This window comes from Dermacentor silvarum, chromosome 1 (assembly GCF_013339745.2).
Source record: "Dermacentor silvarum isolate Dsil-2018 chromosome 1, BIME_Dsil_1.4, whole genome shotgun sequence".
Classification (NCBI taxonomy): Eukaryota; Metazoa; Arthropoda; class Arachnida; order Ixodida; family Ixodidae; genus Dermacentor; species Dermacentor silvarum.
In genome coordinates, this window is record NC_051154.1 from 102712765 (window position 1) to 102724440 (window position 11676).

The window sequence follows — 11676 nt, forward strand, 5'->3', positions numbered from 1 at the left end:
TATAGCGAACTCGCCAAAAAATGTTTATTAGTTCGATATATGGCATAATTCGACACACCCGTAACAGCTTTGCCAACGATGTCGTGCCGTTCTTTGAACCGTTGGAGCCAGCTGGAACTGCCTTGGAAGTCGTTCCTGCCAAGCAAGAAAGCAAGGTCCTTGGCTTTCTGCTCGATCATAGGGCCGGACACCGGGATGTTTCGCGACCGAACATCCACAAACCATTTGTATACGGCCGCTTCGACATCTTCGTACAAAGCAGTGCGCACACGTCGGGCGCCACGGGCACCTGGCCTTTTGTCCGACTTGGCCCTGATGTCTGCCTTGTTCTTCAGGATAGTACTCAAGGTGCTCCTTGGAATCTTGTACGCGGCGGCGACGTCGGACTTCTTCTCACCGCGCTCGACTCGATTTATGATTTCGAGTTTTGGGGTGAACGGCAAATTCTGCCTCTTTGCACAAGCCATGACGACAGCGCGCCAAGAAAGTTCCAGAGCGCCAACAGGCAACACCACCCGCACGGACAACGCTGAATGAGGACTCGAGGAAAAGAGGCAGCAGCAGGCACACAAGCATAAAGAAAGAAAAAATGGCACTCACTTCTACCGCCTCCGCGCCTCGGAGAAAGCACGACAGCCTCTGATTGGCTGTAAGCGCTGCGAGCAGGCCAGGATCGTTTTTTGCAGGGGGGTGTTCGCCCGTGCACAGCCGGGTCTAAACCACTTTTTCTAGGGTGGCACCGTCAGTGTTCCCCGCCACCGCGAGGGAAAGCCAACTTGCTGGGGCACTTTTGAGGCACATGGAGTTTGATATATCGGTTGTCGTTGCTATTTTCGTTCGATGCAACAGTAACTTTTGCTATATATTCTGAATGTAAATTTACCGTGTTTAGAAATTGTTCGATATACGAGATAATTTGATATAAACGGGTTCGATATAGTCGGGCTCAACTGTAGTCACGTTTACGTTGATACAGTAGAAGTGTACCCTATTCGTACGCCGGCACTTGTAACACGGCGAAGATATTCACCCACCCTCAGCGGGAACGTGCCGTATTAGGATTGTAGTTAAAACAAATGCCGCAGTTTTTGCAGCATGCCCGCCATGAGTTTTTATGTCAGTGGCAGCTGAGTGCGCCCATCTGTTTCTGTCCCCTCAAAGTGGACATGGCTACGTTATTGCCACAGACTTTCCGATATTAACGATATTATTCATTATTGATACAGGTAGAAACTGCTTCAATGCACGCAATGTACTCGCGAGAAAAAAAAGTATCGTTCGGCTTGGTTCGGCTTGCTCCGCCAGCCGCCATTTTTGTTTTGATGTCCCGCACTGCTACAGTGTCAGCCGCCTGTTGGTTGATCTCTTGTCATCCCGCAGCAAACGCTTTTCGACGCGTTCCCATGGACACCGCGTGACCGTGTCTTGACCGCGTTATTGGCTTATCGCCATTTTGCAAGGCGGCGGTGTGCTTTGTGTTTGTTTGTGTGCCATTCCACCATGGAGCGGTATGCGAGTTTTACGGCCGCCTTCAAGCTCAAGGCTATTGACTACGCGCTGGAGCATGGCAACCGTGCTGCCGGCAGGCATTTCGGCGTCGATGAAATTCGAATACGGTATTGGTAGAAACAGCGAGAGGAGCTGATGGACTACTCAAAGGACTCGCCGGGCTTTCTGCAGACCCAAAACAGGCAAGTTCCCTCACATTTAGGAGGCTGTCCTTGAATACATAAAAGACCTGCGCAAGGATGCTTGTGCCGTATCATTGGAAATGGTACAGACACAGGCGCGCACAATAGCCAGGAAGCTGGGAATCGCCGCAAAGGATTTCCGCGTCAGCTCCGGTTGGACAACTCACGTCATGCGACGAAATGAACTGTCGCTGAGGCGGCAGACGTTGTTGTGCCAGCGGCTCCCATCCGCCTATGAAGAGAAGGTGATAGATTTTCATCGCTTCGTAACAAGGATCTGCGAAAAGAATGGCTTTTCCTGTCTCAAATAGGGAACGCCGACCAAACTCCGCTGACCTTCGACATGCCCCGAAATACAACAGTGAACGAGAAGGGTGCTCGGAGTGTCCTCGTCAAAACTTCTGGTGCAGAGAAGCAGCGATGCACCGTAATGCTCGCAGTGACTGCAGACGGGCGGAAGCTGCCACCATATGTAATATTGAAAAGGAAAACTATTCCGGAGGGAAACTTTCCCCGTGGCATCCACATCCGTGCTCAAGTAAAGGGGTGGATTACAGCAGAACTGATAGGTCGATTGGATTAAGACTGGGGACGAAGAGCAGGAGCGCTTCTGCTTCCCTCGCTTCTTGTGCTGGACAGTTTTCGAGGCCATCTTGTGGATAGTGTTTGTGCTGAACTTAAGGAGCTACGCACGGACATTGCAGTGATCCCTGGGGGTCTGACGTCGCTGCTACAGCCTCTCGACGTGTCCGTGAACAAACCATTCAAGGACAATGTCCGAAAACTGTACGCAGAGTGGATGGCGGCGGGCGAACACGATTTGACGCCGAGCGGCAAAATCCGAAGGCCTGTCTGTGGAGGTGCTTTGCTCCTGGATCGTAGAAGCTTGGAGCGGTATCTCTGACGAGGTAGTGGTCAAGAGCTTCAAGAAGACCGGTATATCTAACGCGCTGGATGGGACAGAAGACGACTTTCTGTGGGACTGCGAAGATGCCCCGAGCGATGACACTGCCGGTTCCGACAATGAGTCTTGCGCCGACAACAGTGAAGATTCAGACTCGGACTGAAGTAATAATGTAAAATAAAAGGGCATTGTGCAATTCATGTAGTGCCTACATAATGTGTGCATTTATTACAAAGGTAAGCCTTACTCAACTTCTATTTTTGGTTATGTTCATGATAGCTATAGTAAGAATTCTGACCCACAACTTGTTGGCGTTTTCGGTGCTCAAAATTTTTTGAGGAAAATTTACCCTGCGTAATGATCGCACCCCTAAATTTGCGTCAATTTTGATGATAAAAAAGTGCGATCATTATGCGAGTAAATACGGTATTTGTTTAAATCGACAGGTTCAGGGAGCGCTCGTCGTTCGCTTAAAATATGATGCTAGGCATGCATCACTGACCTGAAATAATGTCAGAACATAGCAAAACACGCATTGTTTGGGCATGTAAGCACTGTCGCATCACTCTGAGTCGCGGTTGTGCTGATATGAGTGACCATGCACACACATTCGAAAACAGTCAGCGAGAGACCGTATAGTATACAGGAGTGGTGTTATGCTCTCTACTTATCATTCTTCATACTCTCTTCAGGCACACAATTAATGTGTTCCGTAAAGTAGACATAGATTAGGACTTTGCGTGTATGATCGTTCATTTAGAGAACGTCTAATTTTCTCACGGAAAACACAAATGCCAGTATTGACACCGTTGCCAGCTGAACGAGGCGGTTCTTTACGCTAGCCTATATCAATCCGCTTGCTGCCCATTTGGGATACGAGGAAAACAGTGCATTTCATAAGCTAAATAATGAGTCAGCATAACAATACGTAAAAATACACCTGTGTACGTAGTCACATTTAATTTAGGGAAGTGCCAGTAAGTGCGACTGGCAGCCTTGGAGAACGGCAACGTACCGATGATAATAGTGCGCCATGTCATCACTTCTAGCTTTTTGTGTGCGTACTGCACGAAATGAATAGTTTATTTAAAATCTTTATGGTCCACACTGAACTACAAAAGCAGTTTTATTAATCCTAATGGCTTAATTAGCTTCAACTCAGTCACTCAGGTCCACCGCTGGTAGATGCACAAACTCGGCAACTGTGATACACCTAACCTCGGCTGAATGCGATTGGCATCGGCTCAAATTGTGTGTGCGGATGGTGAGGGCTGAAGTTCGTGCAGCCAACAATGCAACACCACGTGCCACCCATCTCTTTCCCGTCCACACAGAACGTAACTATCGCGACAGCAACATCTCATGCCAAACTCTAGCCCACTATCACTAGCTCACTCCTCAGTCCTGTCGTCCGCCATTCATTCCCAGCATGCTCTGCGTACGCCACCTATTACGTCGTAACACAATGTGGCCAATAGCTGAGGAATCGGCAAGGCAGGTGGTTCGAGGGAATTAACGAAATTCAATTGTAAAGAATCTGCACAACTCTCAAGCTTGATGTTTTCAAGAAATGACGGAAGTGTGCTCAAGAACACACTTAGCAAATTTTATTGAGATCTGTTGACCTAAAAAAATCGCCGGCATTGCCCTTTAACAGGAGTTTCTTATAATTCAGTTAACTCCCATTGTATTAAAGTCAACAGGATAGCAGAAAAATATTAATAACTGTAGTTGCACACAAGCAGGCGTATGTTTTAAAAATATGCTAACAGTCACAAAATATTTTGTTAAAGAGCTTACAGCCTGTATAATATAATTATGGGAAGCCTATTGATGCTTCTGCTTGCATGGCATTTCATGTTGTATAGAAGTTGCATTTACAGTATCCACAGTAAACATTCTTTGAAGCCACTGCAAACGAACAAGATGCAACATACTTAAAATTGATATTTTCAGTTTTCTTTGTACGACTAAAGGAAGTACACAGGCTATCAGAGAAACTAGAAGCTAAAATGGTAGTCCACCTGTGCAGTGTACACAAATGCATCATTTTAATAAGTTCCCAACTGCTAGCAAGGCAGCATATGTAGCAGGAAAATCAAGTGCAGTTGATTTGACATGCATACAGGATGGGCCCACGTAACTTTAGCCGAACTTTAAAGCTATGCAAATGACACGCAGCTGGACAGAACCAAGGTAATGTTGTTTGCTGTCGCTTGGAGATACTCGGATTATTTTTTGTATTCTGCCTAATTACATAATTATTCTTAATTAATCAACTTCTCAAGTATTACAATTGGATGAAGAGTGTCAATGAGAAAATGATAGAGCAACATGAGAAACTCCCAGCTGATTACTGTTGATTTTCTTGCAGTCTTCACAAAGATTTGCCTTCTCTGCTATTATTGTTGTTATTATTATTAAGGTTACAAGGACAGTGTATGGGCTTCCGTGTTGTCCATTTTGTACTGCATAAAATGAAATACCTGTGGTCTTCTGTTGCAGAAGTTGTAGCTTTTTGATGACCACTGCTTCTCTGCAGTTTCATCGTCTAAACTCTTATTACCTGTCATTTGATGTGTGCAGTGGCGCACCGGTTTCGGGGGTTGCAACCCCCCCCTGAGGCCGACTTAACCCCCCTCTTTTGTTTAACCCCTTTTCTTTCTTTGCGCATTTGAGTACTGCAACTAAGATGTAAGACGCGCAATCGTCTGCACACTCACAAAAAGCGCATTTTTTGACAATTTCCCGTGAAGAAATTGAAATTAGTGCTATTTAGATGGTATTGGCAAACTGTCAACCCCCCCCCCCTGGCAGAGATCCTGGGTACGCTACTGGATGTGTGCATAGATAACACAAATGTTATTCCAGTACTGTTTTTCTTTATTAATTCTCCTTCATTTGTCATATGTCTTTTCAGGGGACCACAGGAACCCCGAAGGCAGCTATGCTTTCCCATCATGGATTTGTAAACAATTCTATCATGTATGACCATGCTTCACCTGATCCAGAGGTGAAAACTCTTTCGCATCCATTTTTTAGTTCCCGCAAGGCAAGCTGTAAAATCATTAGGGCTGATCTTCCTTCGGTGTATTACTGTGTGGCACCTGAGCTAAGAACAGTTTGTAGGTAAATCAGTACCCTGTTATTTTGTTAAGGTGATTAAAACCAAAAAGGCAGTCAATGAGACTTATGAAAGTGTCGTATCGCTGACGACGACGTCGTAGACGCTGTCCGGCAAACAAAGGGGCGCGCACTCGCACGGAGTACGCATAGATGTAATCAGACCAAGCTGAGAGTTGGGCTGGAACTCCTTAATAAACACAGTAGGTGTGTACTATATATGGAGCTCTGTGACATCATGCTACATGTTTTGTACGACCAGTAAAGGCGCAGTGCACCATCGCTTGAAATCTCAAAACATTGACTGAGAGATCAGCCGCGTGACTCAGAGATTCACGACACCACAGAAAGCGCATTGTAATTGCGCATTAAGCAGATTAATAATTGACTTCTCGTTTTTTTAGGTTGCTTGGTGTGAAGAAAAATGTCAAAGCACCTTAACTCAACTTACATGAGCACTCTAATGTGGCATTAACACCATAACTATAGTGCCTAGAATATACATACTAGTGTGCCGACCGCGGGCTTTCCGGTGGCACGGAGAATGATGCCTTCCGCCGGCGGCCACCAGACGGCGATAGCCGTACGGACCGTGCTATGCCGAGCGGCGTCTCTAGCCAACGCGCGCGTGTGCGACAGACGCCAATGGGCTGTCCCAGCCCGTTTCGTTCTGCGGAGCGTTGGTTGAGGTGCAAAGCGTAATCGAAAGAATATGATTTCGTTGCACTTACAAACGATCGTAGGCACAGTTATCATTATAACGCTACACGATACGGGGTGTTTCTGCGAAAAATACCAATAAATAAATACGTGGTTTCCGAAGCGTAAATTTTTTCCACAGTAAACTATTATATGCGAGACATGTCCACAAATGCTAAATTCGCACCAAGTTGTATCTAATTACCATAAATTAAATTAATTACCATAAATGACGGTAATTAAACAGGGCACATTTTCATGGGCGACACACCGTCGACTAATCTTGAAGGAGCGCTCAATGTAGCAATTATTAAAGTGTTTCTCACAAGCGACAGCTGCCAGAGTTAGCCTTCGATCAGCCCTCTTATATTCTTCTCCCACTCGCCAAAACGTTCTGGCCAGTCAACAGGCGCTGAATAATGAGACTTGCTCGTTGTTTGAGCGCTATCCAGTTGTACAATATGGGACAAAACAGGTGCTGTGTTTACGCCTCGTTTTCTGCGACATCTCGGTTCCGTCCGTGAACAGACACAAGTGCGAACCACGCGCACAGAAAGAAACCCAGCAATGACATGCGGAGGCACCACATGCTACTTGCTCGAAAGCTACAACGCGCCGCAACCGACTGCGCTTATGAACGCGCATCCGAAGTGCACCCGAAGCGCAAGTGACGCGTGATGCGCCGCTCGGTTAGCACGGTCCCAAACAGTGTCGCCGTCTGGGGGCCTCCGGCGGAAGGCATCACCGGCGGTGCCAGCGTCTCCCATTGGAAACGCCCGGCGGTCGGCACACTAGTAAGTATATTCTAGGCACTATACCATAACACTGATCTAATGTGAACGCTGTGATGGCAGACCCTGTCAAAAAAAAGCAATTGACTCCAATTGGGAAAGTTCCAATTGGTACCAATTGGAAAATTTCCAATCGTAAATTAGTACATAACTGGACCAACTGAACCAACTGGAACATGACCAATTGGTTTTTGTTCGAGTGACCAATTGTACCCAATGAGTGCCAATTGGTTTGAAACCAATTGGTTGGAATGGCCAATTGCACCAATGGGCAATACCAATACACATATATACCCCACAAAGCAAACCTAAATAGGATTCCAGATGTCAGAAACAGGTTTGCTATAGCCTTAGTACTCCATGCATATATCGCTATAACTCATTCCAGTTTCCTTGAATGGGTTCATAAACTGAAAGTATGATTTCCCAGTTGGTTACGTTCTAGCTAGTTTATTCCTATTGGTAGTCTAATTAGACTCAGTTGGGAATGTAAGGTGGGCCTAGCTGGTTCAAACTGATGAGTCCAATTGTACTTGATTGGTTCCATCCCTGACTCAATCGTAACCAATTGGAGGTAATGATTTCCCACTTGGTTGGAACCAAGTCCAATTGGACTCAATTGGTTTCACTTCGACTCAATCGTAACTAGTTGGAACTAGGGATTTTCAAATCGGTTCCAAGTGGGTCCAGTTCATTACAATTGGCAACTCCAATTGGTTTCTCCTCTGATCCAATCGTAACCGGTTGGAAGTAAGCATTTTCCAATTGGTTCCTATTGGTGCCAGTTGATTCCTATTGGAAAAGCTAATTGGAGTCAATTGTTTTGTTTTTTTTTGACTGAGAACATTTGATATTTTCAAGGACATTACAACTAAAAATGATAATTTCACTTGGTGCTTCTGCTCTTCAATAGAAATATTGGCTGCCTGTGATGTGGAGCAAGTCATTTCTAAAAAAATATGCCCTAGAAAGTTAGCCCATACTAAAGAACATGTGGCACACAACACAGTGCTTCTAGTTTATCTTTAGACCTTACTCTGTCAAAAAAATCAGTTGACTGATTTTGAAATTTTCAATTGGGACCAATTGGAAAATTGCCAATCGTAAATTAGTACATAATTGGACCAACTGGAACGTGACCAATTGGTTTTTGTTGGAGTGACCAATTGTACCCAGTGCATGGTTACCTATTAGTTTGAAACCAATTGGTTGGAATGACCATTTGCACCAATGGGCAATACCAATACACATATATACCCCACAAAGCAAACCTGAATAGGATTCCAGCTGTCAGAAACAGGTTTGCCATAGCCTAGTACTGCATGCATAGTATACTGGGTGTCCCAGTTAACTTGGACCAAGCTTTAAAAAGAGACCAAGAACTCTAGAGAAATCCTACCGGCTGCATAGTAGCCACAGTCGTGTGTACTTACAGCCAGTATTTTTTTTATCACGAAGTATTCATTAATTGCTTTTAATTAGTGAACGTTTTAATTATTGCTTGAATTGCAAACATGTAAATTACGAAGTCGTAGGGCACCTCAAAAAACCTCCAAATCAAGCATTTATTTCATGCTGAAGTTTGCCTGGTTGTTTTTTCGAAGAAACAAAAGCTCGCGAAATACGCGCAATATGAAATAGATGTGCGCTTGCACGCCGCTACTCAAGTGCCTCCAAGCAACCTTTGAAAGATATACAGATGCATTTGTTTATCGCCGCATCGTACAAGGCTTCGTCATGTAGGATGGCTCGAGAGGTATCGAGACCTAACAAGCGTGGTGCGATAAGCATCAGATCTGCGCCGTCACGCTTTCCCGGCTTCAAAATCCCCCCCCTACGGCTCCGTTACGCTTATCAATGCGTCAATGGCATGTTCTCATGATGCCACGAGCATCAAATAGCGTGAAGCCCTGTATCGAGCTGCCGCCGCTAGTAAAGCCGTGTATCCATGGTTATTCGCTTGGGAGCGCCTGAGTAGCGGCGCGAGCGCACATTTATTTCATATTTCGCGTATTTCGTGGGCTTTTGTTTTTTCTTAGAAAAAACAACCAGGCACACTTCAGCTCGAAATAAATGCTTGATTCGGAGGTTTTTCGAGGTGCCCTACAACTTTGTAATTTACATGTTTACAATTCAATCAATAATTAAAAAGTTCACTAATTAAAAGCAATTAATTAATACTTCGTGATGAAAAAAATACTGGCTGTAAGTACACACGACTGTCGCTACTGTGTAGTCGGTACGATTTCTGTAGAGCTCTTCGTCATTTTTAAAATCTCGGTCCAAGTTAACTGGGACACGCGGTATAGCTATAACTGATTCCTGTTTCTTTGAATGGGTTCATAAACTGGAAGTATGATTTCCCAGTTGGTTACATTCCAATTTATTCCTATTAGTAGTTCAATTAGATTCAGTTGGGTGTGTAAGGTGGGCCTAGCTGGTTCAAACTGGCAAGTCCAATTATACTCAATTGGTTGCATCCCTGACTCAATCATAACCAATTGGAGGTAATGATTTCCCATTTGGTCCCAAATGGGCCCATTTGATTCCAATTGGAAAGTCCAATTGGACTCAATTGGTTTCTCTTTGACTCAATCCTAACCAGTTGGAACTAGGGATTTTCCAATCGATTCCTGTTGAGTTCAGTTCATTCCAATTGGCAGCTTCAATTGGTTTCTCCTCTGACCCAATCGTATCCAGTTGGAAGTAAGGATTTTCCAGTTGGTTCCTATTAGTTCCAGTTGATTCCTATTGGAAAAGCTAATTGGAGTCAATTTTTTTTTTTGACTGGGTATAACACTCCTGTCACACCTAACTTGCTCACTGAGGGTGCTAAAAGGTTTATCTTTCAACATATCATGCTCAAATCGAGGTATAAGTCCTCTCCAATCTGTAAGTTATGTTGTCTACTTTCTGTGGTTGCAGCGCTCAGTCCTGTGCAGCCCCTTGCCTTTCTTCCACGTTTTCGGCATGACTACCGTCCTGGGCTTGACTGTTGTGCGAGGAAACTGTTCTGTGGTTCCAAGCCCTGGTTATGACACCAAGGAGGTTCTCAAGTCCATTCATACGTATAGGTAAGTAAGTTTACTGGTCGGCTGCTACATATTGCCCTGTTTACTGGATGATGCATTTCTCTTTGCTCTTAACTTATTCAGCTTTTCTGTTATCTGGAATGCAAACAATAGAGAATGGAAGAACCATGAACACTGTGTGTATACTTGTCAGGTGTGTATACTTGCCAGTCAGCCATCAGCTGTGCTGAACTTGTCCTATTATGTTGTGGCTTTTATACTTGAAGGTATAAATGTGAGGAACATCTTCAATCATTCCATGCATTATACTTTGCCAGGTATCAATGTTCACTTTATTCATTTTTACATCTGTTGTCACAAGTAGTGTAAATTAAAATTTGCCTATTGCTAATGCACTTAAGGTTACAGATGTCATGCAGGAGGTAGTTGCAGCTTCTAGGTCTTTGCTTCACAACCATTGAATTTCTTTAGTGACCTCTATTACGCACAGTCGCAAACTGATAATTCAAACTCTGCTGGAGCTGCCTAAAAGTCCAAATAATCAGGAGTCCAAAATATAAATTTGTCAGAAATAAAGTGACTTTATTCCACAAGTGGCCAACAAAGGTTGTCAATGCATTTCTGCATGGATGTATGCTTGTATGCGCTCTGGTCAGTCCATGTTTTGAACATTGCCGTACTGTCACTACAGATAGATAAAAGTATAGTCAACATATGCACCAAATCTTCATCCCCTTCCAACTTAAGCAGAAGTTAACTGCTCTTTTATAGCCGAATGAGTGCAAGTTTCTTCGCAACAGTCATTATTCATTTAATCACTGCCAGGGTGTTGAACTGAACCAGAACTGAACTGAAAACCAGAGCTAACTATTATTTTCAGCTGAACTGGAACCACACTAAACTGATATTCTACCATCTGGGAACCAAACCAGAACTGGAACTTTTTCCGCTGAACCGTTCGGAATGGGTTCGACTACAGGTTCAACACAGTGTCGTTAATGAAAATCTACGATCGTGCATGCCACTTCGTTTATGAGAGCAGACGAGGGCCCCATAGTGCCTTCAAACATGGTTCGATCGCATTATCACTGCTGCATGCAGACAGCATGTTATGATGTCCTCAAACATGCTTAAATCAAATTATCACTGCTGCATAGACAATGTGTATGAATAGGTTGTAAGTGATGGTGATAGGTTGAAGAGAGTGGTCCTGGTTTCCAGTTTTGCCAATATAATATGGCTGCTGAAGTGATGGGGCTGCAGGAGATAACATAACTCTAGAGGTTGTGTTACTAGTTTTGCTATTTGGCAGACTGCATAAAGGGCTCGTAGGCTCTAGTGTTAAATGGCAATGCATCTGAGATAATGACCTTGGAACCATTGTTATTGCTTAAGACTGGTCAAATGTTTGGCACTCATGCAACACAGATTGGTTT

At 44.3% G+C, this 11676-nt stretch overlaps 1 protein-coding gene across 3 annotated transcripts in view; it reads left to right on the forward strand.

The window, feature by feature from the left end:
- LOC119434046 (putative acyl-CoA synthetase YngI) overlaps window positions 1–11676 on the forward strand; it is a 115416-nt gene that overhangs the window by 70121 nt on the left and 33619 nt on the right. Inside the window, exons 8-9 of one of the 3 annotated variants that reach the window (XM_037701355.2) lie at window positions 5516–5608; window positions 10134–10282. The exons of 1 other annotated variant lie outside the window; for it this stretch is intronic. In XM_037701355.2, the coding sequence (XP_037557283.1) occupies window positions 5516–5608; window positions 10134–10282 (242 nt within the window). The remainder of the gene's footprint in view (window positions 1–5515; window positions 5609–10133; window positions 10283–11676) is intronic. One more of the 3 variants, XM_049671740.1, reaches the window with a different exon arrangement.